This window comes from Papio anubis, chromosome 9 (assembly GCF_008728515.1).
Source record: "Papio anubis isolate 15944 chromosome 9, Panubis1.0, whole genome shotgun sequence".
In the NCBI taxonomy this organism is placed as follows: domain Eukaryota; kingdom Metazoa; phylum Chordata; class Mammalia; order Primates; family Cercopithecidae; genus Papio; species Papio anubis.
The window spans coordinates 118,242,128-118,265,544 of record NC_044984.1 but is presented as its reverse complement, the minus strand read 5'-3'; the positions used below and the strand labels follow the sequence as shown (position 1 = coordinate 118,265,544).

The 23,417-nt window shown below is 43.9% G+C and overlaps 1 protein-coding gene across 4 annotated transcripts in view; it reads right to left on the bottom strand.

Moving 5' to 3' along the window:
• DNAH10 (dynein axonemal heavy chain 10) overlaps positions 1-23,417 on the bottom strand; it is a 175,747-nt gene that overhangs the window by 91,492 nt on the left and 60,838 nt on the right. For all 4 annotated transcript variants that reach the window (XM_031650880.1, XM_031650881.1, XM_031650879.1 and 1 more), the window contains exons 25-30: positions 17,923-18,134; positions 14,087-14,240; positions 11,840-12,073; positions 9,651-9,773; positions 6,539-6,772; positions 3,689-3,912 (exon numbers count right to left, since the gene is read on the bottom strand). In XM_031650880.1, coding sequence (XP_031506740.1) covers positions 3,689-3,912; positions 6,539-6,772; positions 9,651-9,773; positions 11,840-12,073; positions 14,087-14,240; positions 17,923-18,134 — 1,181 coding nt within the window. The remainder of the gene's footprint in view (positions 1-3,688; positions 3,913-6,538; positions 6,773-9,650; positions 9,774-11,839; positions 12,074-14,086; positions 14,241-17,922; positions 18,135-23,417) is intronic.

The window sequence follows — 23,417 nt, the reverse complement described above, 5'->3', positions numbered from 1 at the left end:
CTGTCTCTACAAAAAATAAATTAAAAACTACCCAGGCATGATGGCGCACACCTGTAGTCCCAGCTACTCCAGGGCCACTGGAGCCCAGGAGTTGGAGGCTGCAGCGAACTACAATTGTGTACTGTACTCCAACCTGAGTGACAGAGCAAGGCCCTGTCTCTAACAAATAAAATAAAATAAAATAAAATAAAATAAAATAAAATAAAATAAAATAAAATATTTGATTAAGGTTTTCAAACTTACTTAGTATTTGGAGTTTATTGTAAGAAGTAAAAAAACATTCCAGGCTGGGCATGGTAGCTCATACCTGTAATCCCAGCATTATGGGAGGCCCAGCTGCGGCAGATTGCTTGAGCTCAGGAGTTTGAGACCAGCCTGGGCAACACAGTGAAACCTTGTCTCTACCAAAAATACAAAAATTAGCCAGATGTGGTGGCACATGCCTGTAGTCCCCGCTATTCAGGAGGCTGAGGTGGGAGGATTGCTTGAACCCAGGAGCTCAGGGCTTCAGTGAGCCGAGCTCACATCACTGTACTGTGGCCAGGGCAACAGAGTAAGACCCTGCCTCAAGAAAGAAAATTAAAATTCCAACAAAGAATTTCATAGTCTCTGACCACACTGCCCAGGTTTGCAGGCCAGGCTGTATCATGCTTTTGAATTTTTGCCAGTCTGAAAGGTGAAACGAAACACCTCATCCTCCCGTAATGTACAGATCCTGCTGAGTCTCCTCTTTTCATATGTTTGGATTTCCTCTACCAAGGCACTAACTTACATAGCTTGTGATTGCCTTGAAACACATTTAGGCAAAGCTTTTTTCCAAACTGCACTTAAGAAATAATGGACTCAGAGCTGTAAATGCCTAATATGGTTGGGCTCCGCGTCCCCACCCAAGTCTCAACTCCAATTGTAATCCCCATAACTCCCAGGTGTTGAGGGAGGGACCTGGTGGGAGGTGATTGGATCATGGGGGCGGTTTCCCCCATGCTGTTCTCACAATACAGAGTGAGTTCTCATGAGATCTGATGGTTTTATAAGCGGTTGTTAGTTCCTCCTTCTCTCTCTTTCTTGCCACCACGTGAAAAAGGTACTTGCTTTGCCTTTGCCTTCTGCCGTAACTGTAAGTTTCCTGAGGCCTCCCCAGTCATGCGTAACTGTGAGTCAATTAAACCTTTTTCTTTATAAATTACCCAGTCTTGGGTATTTCTGTATAGCAGTGTGAAAACAGACTAATACAATGCCAATACTGGAAAAGTGACTTCGGGTTACTATAGTTATTATCTTAATGACCTACAGTTAATGGCAAAATAAATTTAAAAGAGTATGAGGCCGGGCGCGGTGGCTCACACCTGTAATCCCAGCACTTTGGGAGGCCGAGACTGGCGGATCACCTGAGGTCGCAAGTTCAAGACCAGCCTGACCAACATGGCAAAACCTGGACTGTACTAAAAATACAAAAGTTAGCCAGGTGTGGTGGTGGGCGCCTGTAATCCCAACTATTCGGGAGTCTGAGGCAGAAGAATCGCTTGAACCTGGGAGGCGGAGGTTACAGTAAGCTGAGATCGCGCTATTGCACTCCAGGCTGGGTGACAGAGCGCGACTCTGTCTCAATAAATAAATAAATAAATAAATAAATAAATAAATAGGAAAAGCAATAAAAAGAACATTGACCTTTGTTGTCTTATTTTAAAATTCTGCGGTGCAGCTAAAACCTAAAGATTACTTATATGCATGATCCCTACACATCAGGAGAGAGACAACAAAGATTACGAACGCCCAGAGGATGACACTGAAATGACAAGCAAAGACTGGCCTTGCAAAGAACGTGACAAACCTAGAATCAGAAACAGGGAGAGGTGGCAGCTGAGGCCGCAGGATCAGAGAAGATTAAATGACCAGGGCAAAGCTAAGAAATCCCAGGACACTGGTGTTTCCTGGGACTAGATACAGCTGGCCTTAACTTCTCAGTGTTGCCACACGTATCAGCTCAAATAAATCAACATGCTCATGTCAACTATTCTCCCTGTTGGAAGCAACAAGTTCATGTGCTCAAAGGCGCATTGGGATGAGAAAAATATCTTTTTCAGTCCATCAGGCTGAATTCCCTTACTCTTTTCCACCAACTAAGAACTGCCAAACGTAGCAATGCCCTAGCAAAGTGGTAGCTATCATGCAAATAAAATCAACTGATGCTGACGTAAAAGTCATAGTATTTTGGAGCATGAAAGAGACTTTAAAACATTCAGCGATTAATACATACAGAAGGCAGAGACTTCTGTCTGGTTTGGTTTTGAAATAGCATCTAGCATAGTGAATAGCCCAGAGCAGGGGTTGAAGAACTATTGGTTAAATGAATGCTAGGGCCACCTCCTATCAACTCGCAAGACTAACTGTCAAATACTCAGGAATTCTGCAAGCTGGTTGTTAAACCACTTACTGTTATTTCACTGAGCTTTGAAATCAGCCATGACAGGAATATTTGCACCATGGAAACTGGCAAATACTTTAAATCAAAGCTTTAAAAAAAATTTTCCCAGACATTCAGTTTACTAGCATACCACTGAACATATCTACATAAAGATGCAAACAAATTTTTTATATGTCTCAGTACCTCAGAAACAGCAGGATCATAGTCAAATAAATATTATGCTGTTCTCTGATAATTTTTTAAGTAGATGTTTGCATTTTGCAAAATCAAAAAGGCAGTGTACAAAATCAAGAGGATGGTGTTCTCATAATGACAAGGAAGATTTTATGTCTGCATCAAGGCCCTGCCAAATACACTCCAACTTTAAGGGGGATCCTGTCTCAATCTAACAGAACAAGTTAGCCAAAGAGGCTTTCTGTATTTCCAGTTGAACTGCACTCAGCTGCTAGGAGCAGGCAGGGCTCAGCATGATATCCTGAAGCCTCTTTAGCCACAAAAATCTTTCTATGCAGTAGAAATTCAGTAAATATTTTAGAAACGTTACATACACATAATCCTACTAAACACCTCGTTTCTGGTGGTTCACTAAGTCAGCGGGTCACATGCTAAGGGTGCTGGGAATCCCCTGGGAGCTTGCAAAAACACAACTCCTCAGGCCCCACCCCCAGAGTTCTGATGCACAGGTGCAGGCTAAGACCCAAGAGTCAGCATTTCTAACAGTCGCAGGGGGCACACTTTCAGAGTACTGCTTGGTGTGATCATTTGAAGACTGCTATCTTGAGCTCGCTTTGGCAGCACATATACTAAAGACTACTAGCTTGCCCGGGTGCAGTGGCTCACACCTGTAATCCCAGCACTTCGGGAGGCCAAGGTGGGAGGATCACTTGAGCCCAGGAGTTTGAGACCAGCCTGGGCAACACAGTGAGACTCCCTCTCTACAAAAAAGTACAAAATTAGCCAGGTGTGGTAATTCCCATGCCTGGTAGTCCCAGCTACACTGAAGGCTGAGGTGGGAGGATCTCTTGAACCCGGGAGGTCAAGGCTGCAGTGAGCCATTGTGCCACTTCACTCCAGCCTGGGTGACAGAGCAAGACCCTGTCTCAAAAAAATAAAAATAAAGACATCTATCTGTCCACTAATTACCTATTGCAAAATAATAAAACCTCATTTGGAATGTCAGTCAATCTACTCCAAGCCCTTAAAATTAATCCATTACGACTATGAATAGGATAGAGCAATGCACGTTCACATTCACAGACTTGCCTGCTTCTGTCTTCACAGTATCTAAAAATAGCCTCTTTGGTAATTAGTCTATTAGTTCTTCTCATTTCATTCAAAACTGCCGTCATCCAGTCCTCCACGCGCCCTTCGGCCCGCACGATCTTCCGAAGCTCCATGACTTCTCCTTCTGCTGAAATCATCGCGGACACCAGTTTTTCTCCACTATCGCCGTCGTTAAACCGCAGCGATGCTATGTTGTCGTACATCTGCAAAACAGGGAGAGGCGGCCCTGTAAGACCTGCACTGAGTTCTGGAATCAAAGACCAGCCAGCAGTGCTTCATCCAGCAGAGCTGCCACGATGCAAGCAATGGCAACCATTGAGCCGAGATCACAGGCAAGATGGATGTCGCTCACCCACCTGTGTGGTCATCCGAAAGACACTTACTGGGGACTTTCATTTACTCTGCACTGTGCAAAGATCTGTGGAGGATTGAAAATAGAAAAAAAAGAAGACAGACTCTGTCCCTAACCCTGCTGGAATGGGGAGATATCTGGACATAGGAGCCAGTGGAACGTGGAGGAGGCGGAAGGGTGATTAACACCCCAGGCTGGGGAACAGAGGCCTGTGGTGGAATCCCAGCTTCCCCACTATCCAGTTGAGCAACTATGGGTGAGTTGCTCCTCCTCTCTCTGCCTGGAATAAACATAATCATGGCATTTACCAAGGTGGGCTTGGGAGAATCAAATGAAACAATGTGAGTCGAATGCCAGCACACTGTTAAACACGTGGCATTTGCTGACTATTATCATTGTTATTAATCAGAATAACATTTAGGACAATGGGTCCTTTAGGGCCCACCATATAATACAAGGCACTCGCAAATCAGAGAGGAGAGGAAGGCAACAAACAGACTTTAAAAAATAAAATCAGAGGTCTCCAAAAGAGGCAAACAGTAAATGAAGTATTCCTGATACTGTATTTTTCTGTAACAGTAAAAGACTTGTTTACAAAAGTGGAAGCAGAAGGCCAGGCACAATAGCTCATGCCTGTAATCCCACCACTTTAGGAGGCTGAGGCAGGAGGACTGCTTGAGCCCAGGAGGTAGAGGCTGCAATGAGCTGTGATCACACCACTGACTCCAGGCTGGGCAACAAAGCAAGGCCCCATCTCAAAAAAAAAAAAGAAAAGAAAAAGAAACAGAATACTGTATAAGCCTCCCCTTTGAGAAAGGAAAAACATGCAGTTAAAAATATGAATTTTACTTTAAGAAGGAAGTCAGCATTAATTAAAGGGAAAGTATGGAAGAAAGCACTTGTTCCTACGTGCTCTGCTAATTTGGAATGGAGGAATTACCCTGCAATACTGACTCTCAACCGGGGATGATTTTGCCACCAGGGGACATTGGCAATGTCTGGAGATGTTTCTGGTTGTCATAACTAGGGAGGGGGTGCTACTGGCATCTAGTAGTTTGCGGTCAGGGATGCTACATAATATCCTGTAATGTACAGGACAGCACCCACGGCAAAGAGTCATCCAGCCCCAAATGCCAGCAGTGCCGAGGCTCAGAGCCCCTGCCCGGGCTGACGCTAGATAAAGAGCTTTGATTAGCAGGCCAAAGATCATGTCTGCTCAGCCTCTGTTCTCCATCACAAGGGACAGTTTTCTCTGTTGTTTGCTGCCATTCCAGAAATGGTTCATGGATACATATACATTTATTTAAAAAGTATGAAATTATGGTCTGGAAGGAATCATAACAAATTCATGACAGTGGCTGGCGCCTGTAGTCCCAGCTACTCGGGAGGCTGAGGCAGGAGAATGGCGTGAACCCGGGAGGTGGAAGTTGCAGTGAGCTGAGATCACGCCACTGCACTCCAGCCTGGGTGACACAAGTGAGACTCCATCTCAAAAAAAAAAAAAAAAGAAAGTAAAGGAAGTATGAATGGGGAAGGGAACAAAGAGTACTGCAAATTTGTACAACTTTACAAAAAAAAGAGACAAATCAAATATGACTAAATGGTAACATGTGCCAATTCTGGGTAGTGGAGAGGGTTGTTTAGCCAACATTGCAAAGCAGGCGCTGTTCAAAGTGCTTTATAAATAGTGACTCATTCCATCTTTATAGCAGCTCCACCGAAACAGGTAACTACTGGGGTTATGTCCGTTCACAGATGAGGAAACTGATGTCCAGAGAGATCAAGTACCTTGCCGAAGGTCACACAGAAACTCAGAATAGAGCAAAGATTTGAACCCCAGCCATCTGGTTCTACAGTCCATGTGCGAAACCACTATCCTCCAATGCCTCTCTGTTTAATATACTAGTCTTTGTATATTTCTGTATTTTTAATTTTTAATTTTTTTTTAGTTTATAAAAGGAAAGGTTTTGGACTGTGGAAAAAGAGCTGAATCTGGTGTGATTTCAGACTGAGTGAATATCATCAGACTTACACTTCAAATTAAAACTCCAGGGCTGAGTGCGGTGGCTCACACCTGCAATCCCAGCACTTTGGGAAGCTGAGGTGGGAGGATCGCTTGAGCTCAGGAGTTAGGGACCAGCCTGGGCAACATAATGAGACCCCATCTCTCCAAAAAATATATAAAAAATAGCCAGGCATGGTGGTGTGCACTTGTGGTCCCAGCGACTCAGGAAGCTGAGGTGGCAGATCACTTGAGTCGGGGAGCTCGAGGCTGCAGTGAGCCACGAATTGCACCACCGCACTCCAGCCTGGGCAACAGAGCCAGACCCTACCTCAGAAAACAAACCAAAAACCCAACTCTAGCAACATTTCAGTCTTAACCCTTTGGGTTGAACCTCACGGCAAAGGGAACCAGGGAGGACCGAAGGCGGTTCTAAGACTTACACGGGGAGCCCCTGCCCACCCAGAGGGCCGACCTTGATCATGTGCTCCTGGACGCAGAGTGGGTCACTGCTCCCCAGAATGCTGAGCAGCTCATCGTCAGAAATGAAGAAGAACCTCGGGAAGGCGTTTCTCTTCGAATCTAAGTAGTCGTTGAGGCTTTTCTGGCATTTCTCCAGGCCCTCGCTGACATTCTGTAGGTCACTGAGGCGGTTTGGGGCTTCACAGCACCTCTTGATCACGGGGTCTTTTAAGGTCTCGCCCATGATCTGGACCAGGACAGAGGAGAGCATCAAGCAGGGTGAGCAGGGAGAGCAGACACACTGTGTTTGACCCCCAACAGGCACTCGCCAGAGCCCAGGTACAGCAGAGACCAAACTGACAAGCTGCCCAGTGCCATCGGCTTTCAGGGGATCAGTTTATCATTTTTAAACATGCGTATCCTTAGCACCTTCTAACGTACTACATGTAACTAACCGGTTTCTGGTTTTTCTTTTCGTTATCCCATAAGGTGGCCAGCGGCACGGGGAAAGGATTTTTTGTCTTGTTCACTGATGGGTTCCACCCCACCTTACAGCAGTGCTTACACCCAGTAACCCAGTCAACATATGCTGAGTAAAGGAAGCTGGCAATTCCACCGTGAGCGATTTGTATATACAGAATATTCACAGCAGCTTCTTCATCACAGCAGAAAAAGAAAGAAATAGCCTCCAAGTCCAGCAACAGGTCAGTCATCTGCTGTGAGTGATAATTTCGATGTTTATTTATTGAAATACGTCAAGCTGTTCAATGAAAATAGCCAATGATATTGGTAAGAATGATTCCAGTTTCATGCCTGTAAACCCAGTGCTTTGGGAGAGTAAGGCAGAAGGATTGTTTGAGGCCAGGAGTCTGAGACCAGCCTGGGCGATAGAGCAAAACTCCATCGCTACTAAAAAAAAAAGAAAAAAAAAAAACCTTTTTTTTTTTTTAAGTTAGCTAGGTGTGGTGGTGCACACCTGTCGTCCCAGCTACCCGGGAGGCCAAGGCGAGGATCATATGAGCCCAGGAGTTGGAGGCTGCAGTGAGCTTTGATCACTGGGCAACAAAGCAAGACCTCGTCTCTTTAAAGAAAAAAAAAAAAAAGAACGATCCTATTTTGTAGAATGCTATTTATTTATCTACATATATTTGTATGTTTATGCAGGAATAAACATTCCAGAAAGCTACATGCTCAACCGTTAAAATGGTTACCCTGGGCAAGGGGATTATAGGTACTTTTTCCTTCCTTTCTTTTTTTTCTAGGCTTTTTGTAATTTCTAAAGCATTCTGTAATGAATTGATATTTGTCATGTTAGTCTTCTTTTTTTTTTTTTTTTTTTTTGAGGAGGAGACTCACTCTGTCACCCAGACTAGAGTGCAGTGTCGACATCTCAGCTCACTGCAACCTTCACCTCCCGGGTTCAAGCAATCCTCCCACCTCAGCCTCCTGAGTAGCTGGGATTACAGGCATGCACCACCACGTCTGGCTAATTTTTCTGTATTTTTAGTAGAGATGGGGTTTCACCACATTGGCCAGGCTGGTCTCGAACTCCTGACTTCAAGTGATCACCCACCTCGGCCTCCCAAAGTCCTGGGATTACAGGCGTGAGTCACCGTGCCCGGCCTGATATGTGTTGTATAATTCTTTTAAGTTTAAAAAAAGAGCTTATGCAAATGGGTATGAAACAATTATAAACGCTAATGGATAAAAGAGACCAAAACATGAACTGGCCACCTCTAATTAAAGAACACAGCAGCAAAGCTAAGTAGCAAAATACCCAGGCTTTGAGAGCAAATGAGCTGGGTTAAAATCACAGCCACACTAACTACCAGCCACTGTGATGACCAGTCCAACCTTCTGGAGATGACTTTAAAATACATACACCCTTTCATGGGCAATTTGCTTTCTAACAATCTATCTTAAGATATTCACTCTATGGAAAAAGCATTAGGCAAGAACCTGCACATTATTTATGAAAGCAAATAACTCTCGGCCAGGCGCGGTGGCTCAAGCCTGTAATCCCAGCACTTTGGGAGGCCGAGGCGGGTGGATCACGAGGTCAGGAGATCGAGACCATCCTGGCGAACACGGTGAAACCCCGTCTCTACTAAAAATACAAAAAAACTAGCCGGGCGTGGTGGCAGGCGCCTGTAGTCCCAGCTACTCGGAGGCTGAGGCAGGAGAATGGCGTAAACCCGGGAGGCGGAGCTTGCAGTGAGCCGAGATGGCGCCACTGCACTCCAGCCTGGGTGACACAGCGAGACTCCGTCTCAAAAAAAAAAAAAGAAAGCAAATAACTCTGTTCAAACAAAATGTCAAATTACTAGAGAATAATCAACTAAACTAATGTCAGCCCACTCACTGGAATATAGAGAGCCATGAAAATATTTCCTCAGATGACTTCCTAATATGAAATGTTTCTCATAATATTAAGAGAAAATTATGACATAAAGTTGTACACAATATGATTACAATTATGCTTTTTAAATGTATACACATAGGAAAAAGATAAAAGGAATATGTTGACATGTTAAAGTGACAGAACCATGAGAGATACATTTTTCCACTGTTCTATGTTTTCAAAATATTTTAAACAAGCAAATATTGCTTTTATAATAAATGTAAAAAAAATTCAGTGTCATACGCCAGCAGCTAAAAATCAAATGGGAATTTTTACTAGACAGATTAGGGTCATAAATAATGACAGGAAAAATTCAGAAGCTACTAGTGGGCCGGGTAAGGTGACCCACACCTGTAATCCCAGTGCTTTGGGAGGCTGATGTGGGAGAGTCACTTGAGGCTAGGAGTTTGAGACCAGCCTGGACAACATAGCAAGATCCTATCCCTGTAAAAATGTTTTAATTAGCTGGGCATGGCAGCACATGCCTGTAGTCCCAGCTGTTTGAGAGGCTGAGGTAGGAGGATCTCTTTAGCCCATGAGTTTGAGGCTACAGAGAGCCATGATCACATCACTGCACTCCAGCCTGGGCAACGGAGCAAAACCCTGTCTCTAAAAAATGAGAGAGAAGCTACCAACGGAGAAAATACAATGTGCAAATAAAAAAGTACAAATATCTCAAAACACTGCCCTTCTTTCATTACTAAAATACAAGTGAGTCACTTGCCCTTTTAAATACTCTATCGATGTTGTCAAACTTTTTTGCCTCTTCCGGGAGTTGTGATCTTATATCTCCACCAATAAAAATACTTTCAAGATACATCCATTTTCTCTGAACCAACATCCAAATCTGTAAAAGTACAAAAGGTCAGTGTCAGCAGGGGTTATCAGATACCTCCAGGAGTGGATGGCAAAGCCCCACCCTGACACCGGACAGACCCAAATCAACCCCGGTGGAAGGACCTTCCAGGCAAGGTGACAGAGTGAGCATGTGCATGCCCAGCTCCCCTCCACTCCAATGAAGGTGAATGCCGAGGAAAGCATAACTAATGGCCACGCTCTAAAGCAAAAGAAAGCTCTCCATGCAGCCCAGCACAGGTAGGAAAATGTCTAGTTATGAGAAGGGGGTGAAGCCTGTGACCCACAACAACTAAGGACAGGCCATGCCAAAGCCATGCAAAAAGTGAGCCAAGTACCAAGTGCCCAGCAAGTCCGCTCCTAGGTATTGACTCAAAAGAATTGAAAACAGGGACTCAAATAGTGGTACATGAATGCTGACGGCAGCACTGTTCACAATAGTCAAAAGGTGGAAACAACCCAAATGTCTATCAGCCAGTGAACAGAAAAACAACATGTGATCAATCCACATGATTTAATATTATTGGGCCATAAAAAGGATGGAAGCACTGACACATGCTAAAACAGATGAACCTGGAAAACATCATGCTAACTGACAAAAGTCAGACATAAAGAATCATATATCGTGTCATTCCACTTATATGAAATACCCAAAATAGGTAAATCCATTGACACAGAAAACAGACTGGAGGTTGCCAGATGCTGGGGTGAGGAGATGGGTAGGGAGCGACTGCTTAAGGGGTACTGGCTTTTCTTTTGGTTTGACGAAAATCTGGAACTAGAGGTGGTGGCTGCACAACACTGTGAATGTACTAAATGTCACTGAATTGTGCACTTTACAATAGCTAGTTTTATGTTATGTAAATTTCACCTCAATAAAAAAAATTTTTTGACTGAACATGGTGGCTCATGCCTGTAATCCCAACACTTTGGGAGCCCAAGGTGGGCAGGTCACTTGAGGTCAGGATTTCAAGACCAGCCTCGCCAACATGGTGAAACCTCATCTCTACTAAAAATACAAAAATTAGCCAGGCATAGTGGCACGTGCCTGTAATCCCAACTACTCTGGAGGCTGAGGCAGGAGAATCACTTGAACTCGGCTGGCAGAGGTTGCAGTGAGCCGAGATGGCACCACTGCACTCCAACCTGGGCAACAGAGCAAGACTGCATCTAAAAAAAAATTGTTTTTAACTCACAAATTAAAAAACAGTGCTATATCCCACATAAGAGCTTCCACTAACACAAAGTCATACACAAAACAAACAAATGAACAAAAAAGCAAGGCAAGGAAGCCCAGGCATGATGGAGGCCTGATCACACACTTGGCCGGTGAACCAGACCTGGCTTCATCCCACCCAAAGTTTGGATTGTGGCCAAAAACAAGGTGCTTGCCTGTGGTCTGGGGAGGAAAAAAAGGCAACTGCACAAAAATGGTGCAGTGAGCGTGGGTTGCTCACAGAGGTCTGGACAAGTGTTGCCCAAAAGGAAGAAAGCCCCAAATCACCTACTATAAGACCTTGCTACTTCCCAGTGTGACAGGCCCCAGGTTAAAGAGGCTGCAAAAACAGATGACAAAGTGAAGCAAACACAAGAAAAAAAAAAATACATGTGAGATGAGCTAGAAAAAAAAATCAAAATCACACAGAGGAAAACCCACCACCATAAGAGAGAGTCAACAGGCATTAAAAAAAAAAAAGTGTAGAGAAATCTGAAAAGGAACGTAAAATAAATGTTTCTAATTTTCAGCGTCATCAAGGAGGCAAAAGCATCCTTGCAACAAGAACAGGACAGTATCAAAGAAAAACAGAGATATACAAAAAAGAAGCAATTAGGAATCTTGGAAATGAAAATCATTCACTAAAATAAAAACTTGAATCAATTCCTTTGGTCATGCGCTCTTGCCCTCAAAATAAATCAAGACAAAAAGCATGAAAGAGGATCATTTGTTTCTAAGCACAAAATATCCTCATATAAAAGTTCTAAGCACAAAATATCCTCCTATAAAAGCCACTGCTATGCACTGGCTCTAATCCATCTTTTGTTCATCTTTTCTCTCACCTCAATGACTTCTCCTATTAGAGAAAGCGTTTTTTCCCATTTGTGAACAGTTTGCAGAAAAGGCCCCACAAATCTGCTTCCTGAGATGCTCTGCAGGTTGAAAGTGTTGTCATCAAGAGACTGAATAATTTCGTCAACAGAACCCAGGATGTAGCCTCGCTCCTGTGTGCCTTTGTAATACTTGACTACAGTGAATTTCATATTTTCCCACGTGTCTAGGATTTCCTTCACAGCCTGTTCAGGAATAGAAAAAGAATGATTCAGGTACATGAACTGAAAAGACCAAGCCCCAACCCAAAAACACCTGCCTTAGCTTGCTTTTGGCCAACAACGCAATTGGAGTCCTGGATCTGTTTCCTGAAAAGTTGGGATTCTGTCATGGTAATAATAGTCACTTATCAAGCATTTGCTATGTGGCAGGTAAGCAGGTCACATACATGATCTCATTCAGTCTTCAAAGCAAATACCTCAAATTATATTGGGATTATTATCACCCACATTTTACAGAGATGGCAACTGGGACTCAGACATGAGGCTTAGCTACTGAGCCCCAGAAACAGGATCTAAACTCCACAGTCTGCCCCCGAAGCCTGCACAGTTATGAGATCCTGCCCCTGTGCTTACTCTACTGTCACAAAAAACAAATTACAAAATGATATGTCTCTTATGATTCCATATTCAAAACAATCTGCATCGAGGCAGGGGGTGGTGGCTCATGCCTGTAATCCTAACACTTTAGGAAGTCAAGGTGAGCAGATTGCTTGAGCCCAGGAGTTCATGACCAGCCTTGGCAACATAGGGAGACCGTCTCAAAAAAAAATCTGTATTGATACATATGTATATGTACACATATGTACGTGTATACATTATATGTATATTATGTGTATGTTTGGTATATTGTGTACACTGTGTGTATATGTATACATGTGTGTATATTGTGTGTACATGTGTATATTAGGTACATTATACATTGTGTGTATATGTATATGTGTGTACATTATATGTACGTGTGCATATTAGGTACACTGTGTGTACATTGTGTGTACAAGAATACATAGTGTACATTATGTGTACATGTATATATTAGGTACACTGTGTGTACATTATGTGCATACGTACACATGTATATACATTATGTGTATATGTTAGGTATGCTGTGTGCACACTGTACGTATATTTTGTGTGTTTCCATGCATATGTATCTATATGTATATACATGTGCATATATACATGTGTGGTATACTACGTAGAGTCATGCACTGCATAAGGACGTTTCAGCCAGTGATGAATCTCATATACAATGGTGGTCCCATAGGATTATTAGACCATATTTTGGCTGTACCTTTTCTATGTTTAGATACACATGTACTACTAGGTTACAATGGCTGACAGTACTCAATATAGTCACTTGCTGTACAGGCTTGCAGTCTAGAGCAATAGGCTCTACCCAACAGCCTAGGTGTGCAGTAGTCATCCCAGCTAGGTTTGTTTGCACAAACACGAATCAACTCAGGAGACATTTCTCAGAATGTGTCCCCGCCATTAGGTGACACACGACTGTATACATGTATGTGCATGTATGTGTAGGGGTATGTGTATGTGTGTACCTGTGTATGTGTATGTTTGTGCACACAAATGCATGGGCATATATGCACATATATGAGTAGTATGTGTGTATGCATATGTATACGTGTGTGTATGCATTTTTAAGTAGGGAAAGACATACACTAAAAAGTTAATAATTATTTTCAAGTGGTGGGATTATGAATTTTTTTCAATTTTCTACCATCAACATCCATTACTTCTATTTAAAAATCAATGGCAAAATAAATAAATAAATAAGAAAAATTTTTTTAAACAATGGAAAATGAAACTACAATTGGGAACAATAAAAAATTTAATTAAAACAAAAATTATATTTCTACAATAAATAATTCTTTATTACTGAAGTACAGCAGGTACTAGAGCAAATATGTTTTCTCTTTTTTGTTTGTTTTTCTTCGAGACAGAAAATGTCTCACCCTGTCACCCAGGCTGGAGTGCCATGGTGTGATCACAGGTCACTGCAGCCTCCATTTCCAGCTTCAAGTGATCCTCCCACCTCAGCCTCCCAAGAAGTTGGGACTAAAGGCATGCCACCACGCCCAGCTAATTTGTTTTTTTTAGTAGAGATGAGGTCTCCCTGTTTTCTTTTTGAATTAAAAAAAGACTCTGTTTTCTCCAGCCTGTTTTTAACTGAAGTCTTACCTTCTCAATGGCAACCTCCTTGATTGCTGCTGTGACAATCTCATTGAGAACATCCGTGTGTTTGTGCAGTTCCATAGCAAACATATTTTCTAGGGTGAACGTTTCGGTCATTTCAAAAAAGACAGACGTTTTTTCCATAAGTTCTTTCCAATGCCTGAAAGCACATCAGCATTCAAATCTTTATGCTTACTGAGTTTAGTGAGGAGTTTGATTATTCCCATTTAAATCACAGGACAAATCTCACTTTGTAAACTTCTTATAATGAAATTCTGAAACATGAGGACATCACTGGAAATATATTCCCAAAGTTCTCCAAAATCCCAGTGGCCTCCAGAGTTAAACCTGAAAACAATGTATCGCAAAATACTATATACACTAGTCTTGACAGCCATCTCATAAAATATACAACTTTTAATTATTGGGAACTGCTTCTGTCGTAGTCTCTCGACCAATGACCTCAATCTCTGTTGAATCACTCAGTCTTTTTGGAGCCTCGTGTAAATTATGAGTGCTCGTGCATTTGATAAATATTTCAGTGCTGACTCCATGCCAGGCAGTGGACTGGGGTACAGAGTTACCAAGGGCAACGCCCCTAGCTTCAGGGAACCTGCCATTTACTTGGGGAGACATACAACAAACAATAAACAAATACATAAATTAAATAATGACATAGGATTTTGAGTACTATGAGAAAACCACAGTGTGCCAGAGGAGGGACAAAGGGGCCCATTCAGACGGGACAATCGGGGCAGACTCCTGTGCACACAGACACAACGGAGGCAGCTCTGCTCTTCACCTGACTGGCCTACCTTTAAGGTTTACATCTGGCCTGTGAATTTGCCCATGTTTTGGTTCTGTGTATATGGAATGGGTGTGAGTAAGGGAGCTAAGCATGATGCTAGACAGCAAAACGCCATGGACCCAGCACGTGAGCAGCAAGTGTCGAATCACTGAGTGCTGTTGTAAACACACACACACACACACACACACACACACGGCCATGGAAATGGTCAGAAAGGAGGCCCTACTGGTTCATCAGTCTCTGAACCCCCTGGCCTAGCACAGCACTGACAGGAAGGAGCGTGTCAGAACTGAAACTGAGGGGTAAGTGTCATCAGTGCCTGCTCTGTGGCTTATGGTCACTTGCTTTTTATTTTTTTTTCCCCCTTTGCCCATGAAGCTGAAGTCCTCACCACTGAATGCTGAAACTTAACCTTCACCAGCTACTATGGATAACATTCACAGGTCACTATGGCGATGATCACTTTGGTTGTTTTTCAGGAAGTTGAGCCAACTCCTCTGTCCAGTTCCAACTGGTTGAGACCACTGACCTTTCAACTGGGCCTGTGCAAGTGTCCCAGAGGTGGCCTTTTGATGTTGGAAGGCCAAAAACTCCACCCTCAGGCCACGCTGACACCCCCATTTTCTGTGCCTATGTCCTGTGAAAGCTGTGAACCCCAACTACACTTGTTCAGAATGAACCTGTTACTTCCTTTTTCCCACCATCAACCACCTTCCCCCTCGACTTCAACCACTCCACTCCCCTAACCCCTAAACATCCCTAAGCCTTATCTTCAGGGAGGCAGATGTGAGGGCTGCTCGCCTGCCTCCTTGCTTGGTGGCCTTGCGAATAAATCTTTCTGTTTTGCAAAACCCATGTCACGGCGATTGATGGACTACATGTGGGCAGAGCAGACCTGGGGCCAGCCTGTGACATAACCCTGGTGGTGGGTTAGAGGGTCCACACTCAACACGACATAGCCCTGAGTCACTGGGAGAGAGTGATTCCCTCTCCAGTTCCCACCCAGTCCTTTCAATTATAGTAAATTACATCGAAGGGAAAGTCTCCTCTTTGTGTGACAGAGCAGAAGCACCCTCATCTTGGACAAACACTGTCACTTTAAGGTCCAGCTCCCCTTTCTAGCCCATGCATTTCAAGGAAATCATTTCTCTTCTAACTACAGGCTGCCAGAAAGAGCAGACAGGAACACACAGACAAAACATCTCGGGCACAGAGGGAGGAGAGAAGGAAGTCTCTTGGGTAACTGCCAAACTTCACCCTCATACAATGGGCCCCAGTAAAACAGTGGGCCTTAATAAGCACATTCCTTTCCCTTCAGGTGCACTAAGATAGGGGAGCTAAAAGCAGACTCGGCGGGTATGCCTGCAGCTGCAGAAAAATGCATGGGAATAGATACACAACTCTCCCTCCCAGATAAGCACAACAAAGAGACAAAAAAGCAGTCCAAACCTCTGAAAAACTCTCCTACCCTAAATCCTTAAAAACTCTTAGTCTGTAAGAGAGTGTGGCTCTGACCTAACTTGGCCAGAATCCCCTCTTAGGTTTGTTTTCTCTAAAATAAACCTGTTTTGACTGGCGAGCCACCTTTCGTGTTTCTTTCCTCTTTCTTTAATTCTTACACTGTGTCCTCAGCCCCTCCCCAGGGTCATTCGCTTTCCTTAGAGCGAAGGCCTCTGGCTCAGAGACAGGCAACTGTTTTGAGCTAGTTATATATATATATAATTATATATATAATTACTTTCTATTTCTGGCAAGAGTTTTTTGTTTTCTCTTTACAGTGGTGGTGTAAGTTTCTTTTTAGAATAACATTCATTTCCATAAAAAAGAAACTGATAGGAAGAAAAATATAAAGCCATGATAGCATAGATGATACTCAGATCTGACAAAAATGATGAGACAGGACCAAAGTTTGAGAAACACTGGGTTATGGGATCATAAAACTGGGAACGTTAGCTAGAAAATGCCTACTTCTACCTAGTTTTACAGATGAGGAAACTGAAGTCTGCAAAGGTAAAGGTGAGGGTGAGTGCTCCAGGGAAGCCAGCAGACAGTGAAAAGAGAGCTGAGACCCCAAGTCACTGGGGCCTGAGGGCTGCCTGCTCCTTGTTGAGAGGGAGAGACAGGTGTAACACGTGTTGAAGACAAGCCAGCACTTATGAGAGACTTTCTCAATGTGAACTCAAGGATGGGAAGGGAACCAAAGAAGGGATGACTTTCTCACTAAGGAAAATGAAGTCATTTGATGTCACGGCATGACTAGATGACCACACTCTGGAAAACATGACAGAGGAATAGAGAAACACATGAGCAGGAGCATAACTCACAAATTAGGACTGTAACTCCTACTAATTCATGTCTGTGTGGCACCATCACCAAATAAACACAGACCCATGCGTAGGAGCCTTCTCTGTCCCACCCACAGGGCTGGCTATCCCATCAGTATGGCGGCCACAAGCCACATGTGGCTACGGAGCACTTGAAATGGGGCAAGCCCAGGTTGAAATAGGCTATAGGTGTAAAATACACATTGTGCTTTGACATATTTTTTAAGAAGAATGTAAAATATCTCATGAATAAATGCTTCATGTTGATTACATGTTGAAATAATGTTTGGGATATATTGAGTTAATTGAAATATACTATTAAAATTAATTTCACCTGTTTTTACTCTTTTACTGTAGCAGCTAAAAAACTGTAAATTACATATGTGAGTCCCTTTCCATGTCTGCTGGATGGGGCTGATAGAGGCCACTTACTATATTTTTTTAAATCTTCAAGAAAAGCAACTGCAAATGCCACTTTGCACCTGCTGGGATGTTTCTTTTTTAAAAGAATCCTGTGGTTGACAGTTTTATAGACACTTTACATAGAAACAATATTATAGAACTGTGTCATGCCTATGTATAGCCCTGCGGCATTGTTGAAATCTGTGCTTCATCAACAGACCTGAGCAAAGATAATGTACTGAGGGAAACAATTTTAACTAAAAGTTCCTCCCACACTTTCACATCCGTGGACAGAGGACAAAACAAACCTGTCTCTTAGTGCCTCATGTTTCAAGTCAAGAAGTAAAGGAATTGAGTCTTTGAATGCCTTCATTTTCGCTTCCAAGTAGTAGGCCACTGATAAGCCACGGACTGACCGAGGTAGCTTTCTGAGAGCCCTGAGAAAACCTTCAATTCCTTCCTGGAGAATCTGCACATTCAGATTGATCCAAAGGGTCTGAGACCATTCTTCTTTTGCAACCTGGAAACATGCAAGAAACAACTCCATCAACAAAGACCCCTTTGGAAATGCAACAAGGAGAGCAAGTTCTTGACTCTGTCACGTTCAGACATTTTAAAGTATTACCCATATATCTACAACTACCTGAAATTTACAAACAAGGGGTTAACTACAAGGATCTAAAACAACAAGAAAAGGATTCCACTTTTTGTAAGCTTTTGCAAAAATAATGCTGCATCTGAGGATGTGCAGGATCCAGAAATATGTTTCCCTTTTTTTTTTTTTTTTTTTTTGAGACGGAGTCTCACTCTGTAACCCAGGCTGGAGGGCAGTGGCGCGATCTCAGCTCACTGCAAGCTCCGCCTTCCGGGTTCACGCCATTCTCCTGCCTCAGCCTCCTGAGTAGCTGGGACTATAGGCGCCTGCCACCACGCCCGGCTAATTTTTGGGTTTTTTGTTTTTTTTTTTTAAAGTAGAGATGGGGTTTCCCCTTGTTAGCCAGGATGGTCTTGATCTCCTGACCTCATGATCCGCCCACCTTGGCCTCCCAAAGTGCTGAGATTACAGGCATGAGTCACTGTGCCTGGCCTACATCTTCCTTTTCTAAAGACAAAAGTGAGAGGTATAAAGTAAGTAACAGGTGTTTTTTAAATCAGGGAGTTGCTTGGGTCTTAAAGGATGTACTTCATTCAGGTGCTGTCATAACTTGCTTCTTTTTCCTGATAAAAGCAGCTAAGGTTACAAAATATTTACACTTTAGATCACTAATCCAAGAATCTGTCTACAAACCATCAGGCGGAGGCTAAGAAGTGAGAATAAAACATGTTCCTACTTGATGATTGTAAAGAGAAGATTTTCTGTGTTATATTTTCCTGAGATTTAATGTAAAAATTACTTTTTTATTTTTTTGAGACAAGGTCTCGCTGCCACCCAGGCTGTAGTGCAATGGTGTGATCACAGTTCACTGCAGCCTCAACCTCCTGGCCTCAAGTGATCCTCCCATCTCAGCCTCCTGAGTAGCTGAGACTACAGACATGCACCACCAGGCATGGATATTTTTTATTTTATTTTGCAGAGATAGGGGGTCTTGTTAGGTTGTCTAGGCTGGCCTCAAACTCCTGGGCTCAAGCAATCCTCCTGTCTTAGCCTCCCAAAGTGCTGGGATTACAGGCATGAACCACCACACCTGGCCTATTTTTCTAATAGCTTTATTGAGGATTAACTGGTATATAATAAGCTGCCCATAACTAAAGGTACAATCTGCAAAGTTTTGACAGATGTGTATGCCTGTGAAAGCACCACCACAATCAAGATAGTGAACTCATTCGTCAACCTCAAAAGCTGCCCCATTTTCCTGTGTCATCACCCCTCCCATCCCTCTCCTCCTGTCCCTACCCCTAGTTAACCATGGATCTGCGTTCTGCCACCATAAATTCATTTGCATTTTCCAGGGTTTTATACAAATGGAATCATACAATATGCACTCCTCTGTATCTGGCTTCTTTCGCTCAGCAGGATGATTCTGAGAGTCGCCCATGTTGTTGCGTGGATGCGCTGATAACTGGTTCAGTCCTCTACCTTGCTGAGTAGTAGTATTCCGCAGTGTGGATGAGCCACAGCTTATTTATCCATTCACTTCATGGGCATTTGGGTTGTTTCTAGTATTGGGCTATTACCAACAACGCTGTTTATGAATGTTCATGCAGAAGTCTCTACAAGGACCATGCTTTCTCTCCCCTCAGGTAAACACCTTGGATTCGCTCCATTTAGGCTTCCATGGCCACACTCCATTGCTCCTTTCTTGTTGCAGTCACCAGTGGCCTCCATGATATGCAACGCTGTGGTCGATCCGCTATCCTCTTCTCACCTAGTCTATCAGCAGCATCTGGTGCAGTTGGCCAGTCCTACCTCCTGGAAACACGTTTCCAAGATGTCACATTCACCTGTTTGTTCTCCTACCACCTGGGCCACTCCTCCTCCTCCTCGTCTTTCCTTTTTTAGGGACATCTTCTCACGGCATTTCATGTTGGAGAGACCCAGGCTCAGCCCTCGCTCCTCTCTCCACCCACCCCACTCCCAAGTATAGTGGGCTGAATAGCGTCCCCTGAAAATGCACATCCACCCAGAACCTCAGAATGAAGCCTTACTTGGAAAGAGGGTCTTTGCAGATGTAGTTAGGGTGAGGTCATACTGGATTAGAGTGGGCCCTAAATCTAATGACCTGAGTCCGTATAAGAAGAGAAAATAGACACAGAGGCACAGAGGGAAGACAGCCATGTAACAAGGGAGGCAGAGACAGGAGCGATGCAGCCGCAAGCCACGGAACACCAAGGACAGTCAAAAGCCACCAGGAGCTGGAAGAGGCAGGAAGGAGCCTCTCCTGGAGCCCCCCGAGTGAGCATGGCTCTGCAGGTACCTTGATTTTGCACCCCTGGCCTCCAGAACTGTGAGGAGATACATTTCTGTTGTTTTCAGCCTCCTGGTCTGTATTCGTAATCATTTGTTCTGGCAGCCCCAGGAAACGAAGGCACCAGGTAAGCCCATCTGAAATGGTGGCTCAATACCGTCTGCACCTGGACACTCCCAATTCACACCTCCAGCTCTCCTCTGCGCTCCAGACAAATACATCCAAGTGCTTCCTCAGCGTCACCACAGGAATGTCCAGCAGACATCACCTTGCCCTGAATTCCTGACGTTCACCACCATCCCCAGACCTTCTCTTCCTGGAGTCTTCCCTTAAGAGTTGACTCCACCCTTCCGGCTCCTCAGGCAAAAACCTTGGAGTCTTCCCTGTTCTTTTGCTCTCACATCCCACGTCCACACCTCCAGGAGGTCCCACTGACTCTACCTGCAAACCAGATCCAGAATCCACCCATGCCTCCCAAGCTGCACCACTGCCACCCCAGGATCCCCTGGGGTTATGACGACAGTCCCCTGCCCAGCCTCCCAGGAGCTACCCAGTGTGTCACTGAGAATCTTCTCAACACACAACCTTGAAAAGCAATTGCTAGGAAAAAATAAATTTCAAGGAAAGTGGAAGTCACTCCAGGTGATGAAATGTCCCTTAACATCCACAGACCAGAGTAGCGTGGGGGGACCAAGCCATGTCTCAATACTGGATTTTTTAAAATGCTTATTTTGCTACAGAAAAAAAAACAAAAACAAAAACAAAACAGAAAGAATGAATAAGACCTAGTATTTGATAGCATGGCGGGGTGACTATAGTCAATAAGAACTGTGTATCTTTAAATCACTACAGGAGCATAATTGGATTGTTTGTAACACAAAGGATAAAAGCTTGAGGGAATGGACACCCCATTCTCGGTGACGTGATTATTACACATTGCAGGCCCGTGTCAACATATCTCATGCATCCCATATAGACACCTACTACGAACCCAGAAAAATTAAAAATTAAAACACCACTTATTTTGACATATGTGTGGTTGTTCTCAGTTGTCATGAAACCTTTCCTTTTAAAAGCTGAGGGTATGTTTTTCACTTTATGAATTTTTTGCCTAGTGCAGGCACCAGGTCTCATCACTTTCCACCCCATCTCTGGAATCTTCTCTCCCGTCTATTCCCTCCTTAATTGTCCTAAAATGCAAGCTGCCATCCCTTCTGCCAGCACTGGGGGAGTGACCTCCTGAAGGAGCCCCTGCCTGCAATCCCCCCGCTGAGGGCCCAGAGTCCCTTCTGATGGCTCCATCTCCACCTCCACCGCCGCTCCGCACATCCCAACCCCATTTTCCGGTGCATCCATGGTTGGTAAAGCCATCAGTCTGGAGGAAAGGTTATGGACACATGACACAACTTCAAATCTCCCGTCTCTGCTCCTGCCCAACCCTCTGCCTGGAAAGCCTTGTTCTGCACCAGGCAAAAGGCTGTTCTGGTTCAGAGTCTCATCACAGGCCACCTCTTCAGCAGCACTCCCTGGGCCAGTGAGCCACTCTCCTTCCTCCTCTGCAATCTCAGGACTCTGTCCACCTCATTTCCAGCACACATCCTGGCGGCGTGGTTATTTGTTCATATATCGGTGCGAAGGTGAATCTTGTGTGTCAAGCGGACGCTGGTGTGTCTGTGAGAGATACTGAGTGAGATGAGCATTTGCATCAGGGGACTGAGTAAAGTAGGTGGCCCTCCCCAACATGGATGGCCTCACCCAATCCACTGCAGGTCTGAACAGAACAAAAGGCTGAGGAAGGCTGTGCCTGACTGTCTTCAAGCTGGGACGTCAGTGTTCTCCTGCATTCGGACTTGGACGCGGACTAGAATCTACACCATCAGCTCTCCTGGGTCTCTAGCTTGCCAACTGCAGATTGCGGGACTTCTCAGCCTCCATAATCATGGGAGCCAATTCCTCATCATAAATCTCATACATATAGGTATAGATTAGATAGAGATATGTAGATATGCATTAGATATAGATTAGAAAGATATATAGATTAGATACAGATAGATATAGATTAGATAATGTAATACAGATATAGATGAGATATAGATATAGGTATAGATACCAATTAGATATAGACAGATACAGACATAAACACATAGATCTCCTATTGATTCTGTTTCTCAAGAACCCAGACTAACATAGTCAGTCTCCCTTAGGGGCTCAAGAAGGGCAGGAACGGGCAGACATGACTCCTTTTCTGGACCCCACACTCCAACCAGCACAGCACTGAGCTATAAAGAACTAAGTCAATAGATAAATGAATGAGTAGCATGAATTTGCATGGGAAACATATACCAATGAGAGGCACCCAAATGACATGACATTTGCAACTTTTATTTTTATTTTTATTTTATTTTGTTTTTTTTTTTTTGAGACAGAGTCTCACTCTGTCACCTAGGCTGGTGTGCAGTGGCATGATCTCAGCTCACTGCAACCTCCACCTCCCGGATTCAAGCGATTCTTGTGCCTTAGCCTCCCAAGTAACTGGGATCACAGGCATGTGCCACCATATCTGGCTAATTTTTGTATTTCTTAGTAGAAATGGAGTTTTGCCATGTTGGCCAGGCTGGTCTCGAACTCCTGGCCTCAAGTGATCCACCCGCCTTGCCTCCCAAAGTGCTAGTGGCTCACAGGTATGAGCCACTGTGCCCGGAACTTTTTTTGTATTTTTTAGTAGAAACGGGGTTTTGCCTTGTTGCCCAGGCTAGTCTCAAACTCCTGGCCTCAAGTAATCTGCCCATCTCAGCCTCCCAAAGTGCTGGGATTACAAGCATGAGCCACCATGCCTGGCTGACATTTGCAACTTTTAATCTCCGCTTGCAACTAAACAGTTTACCCCACACCTTAAC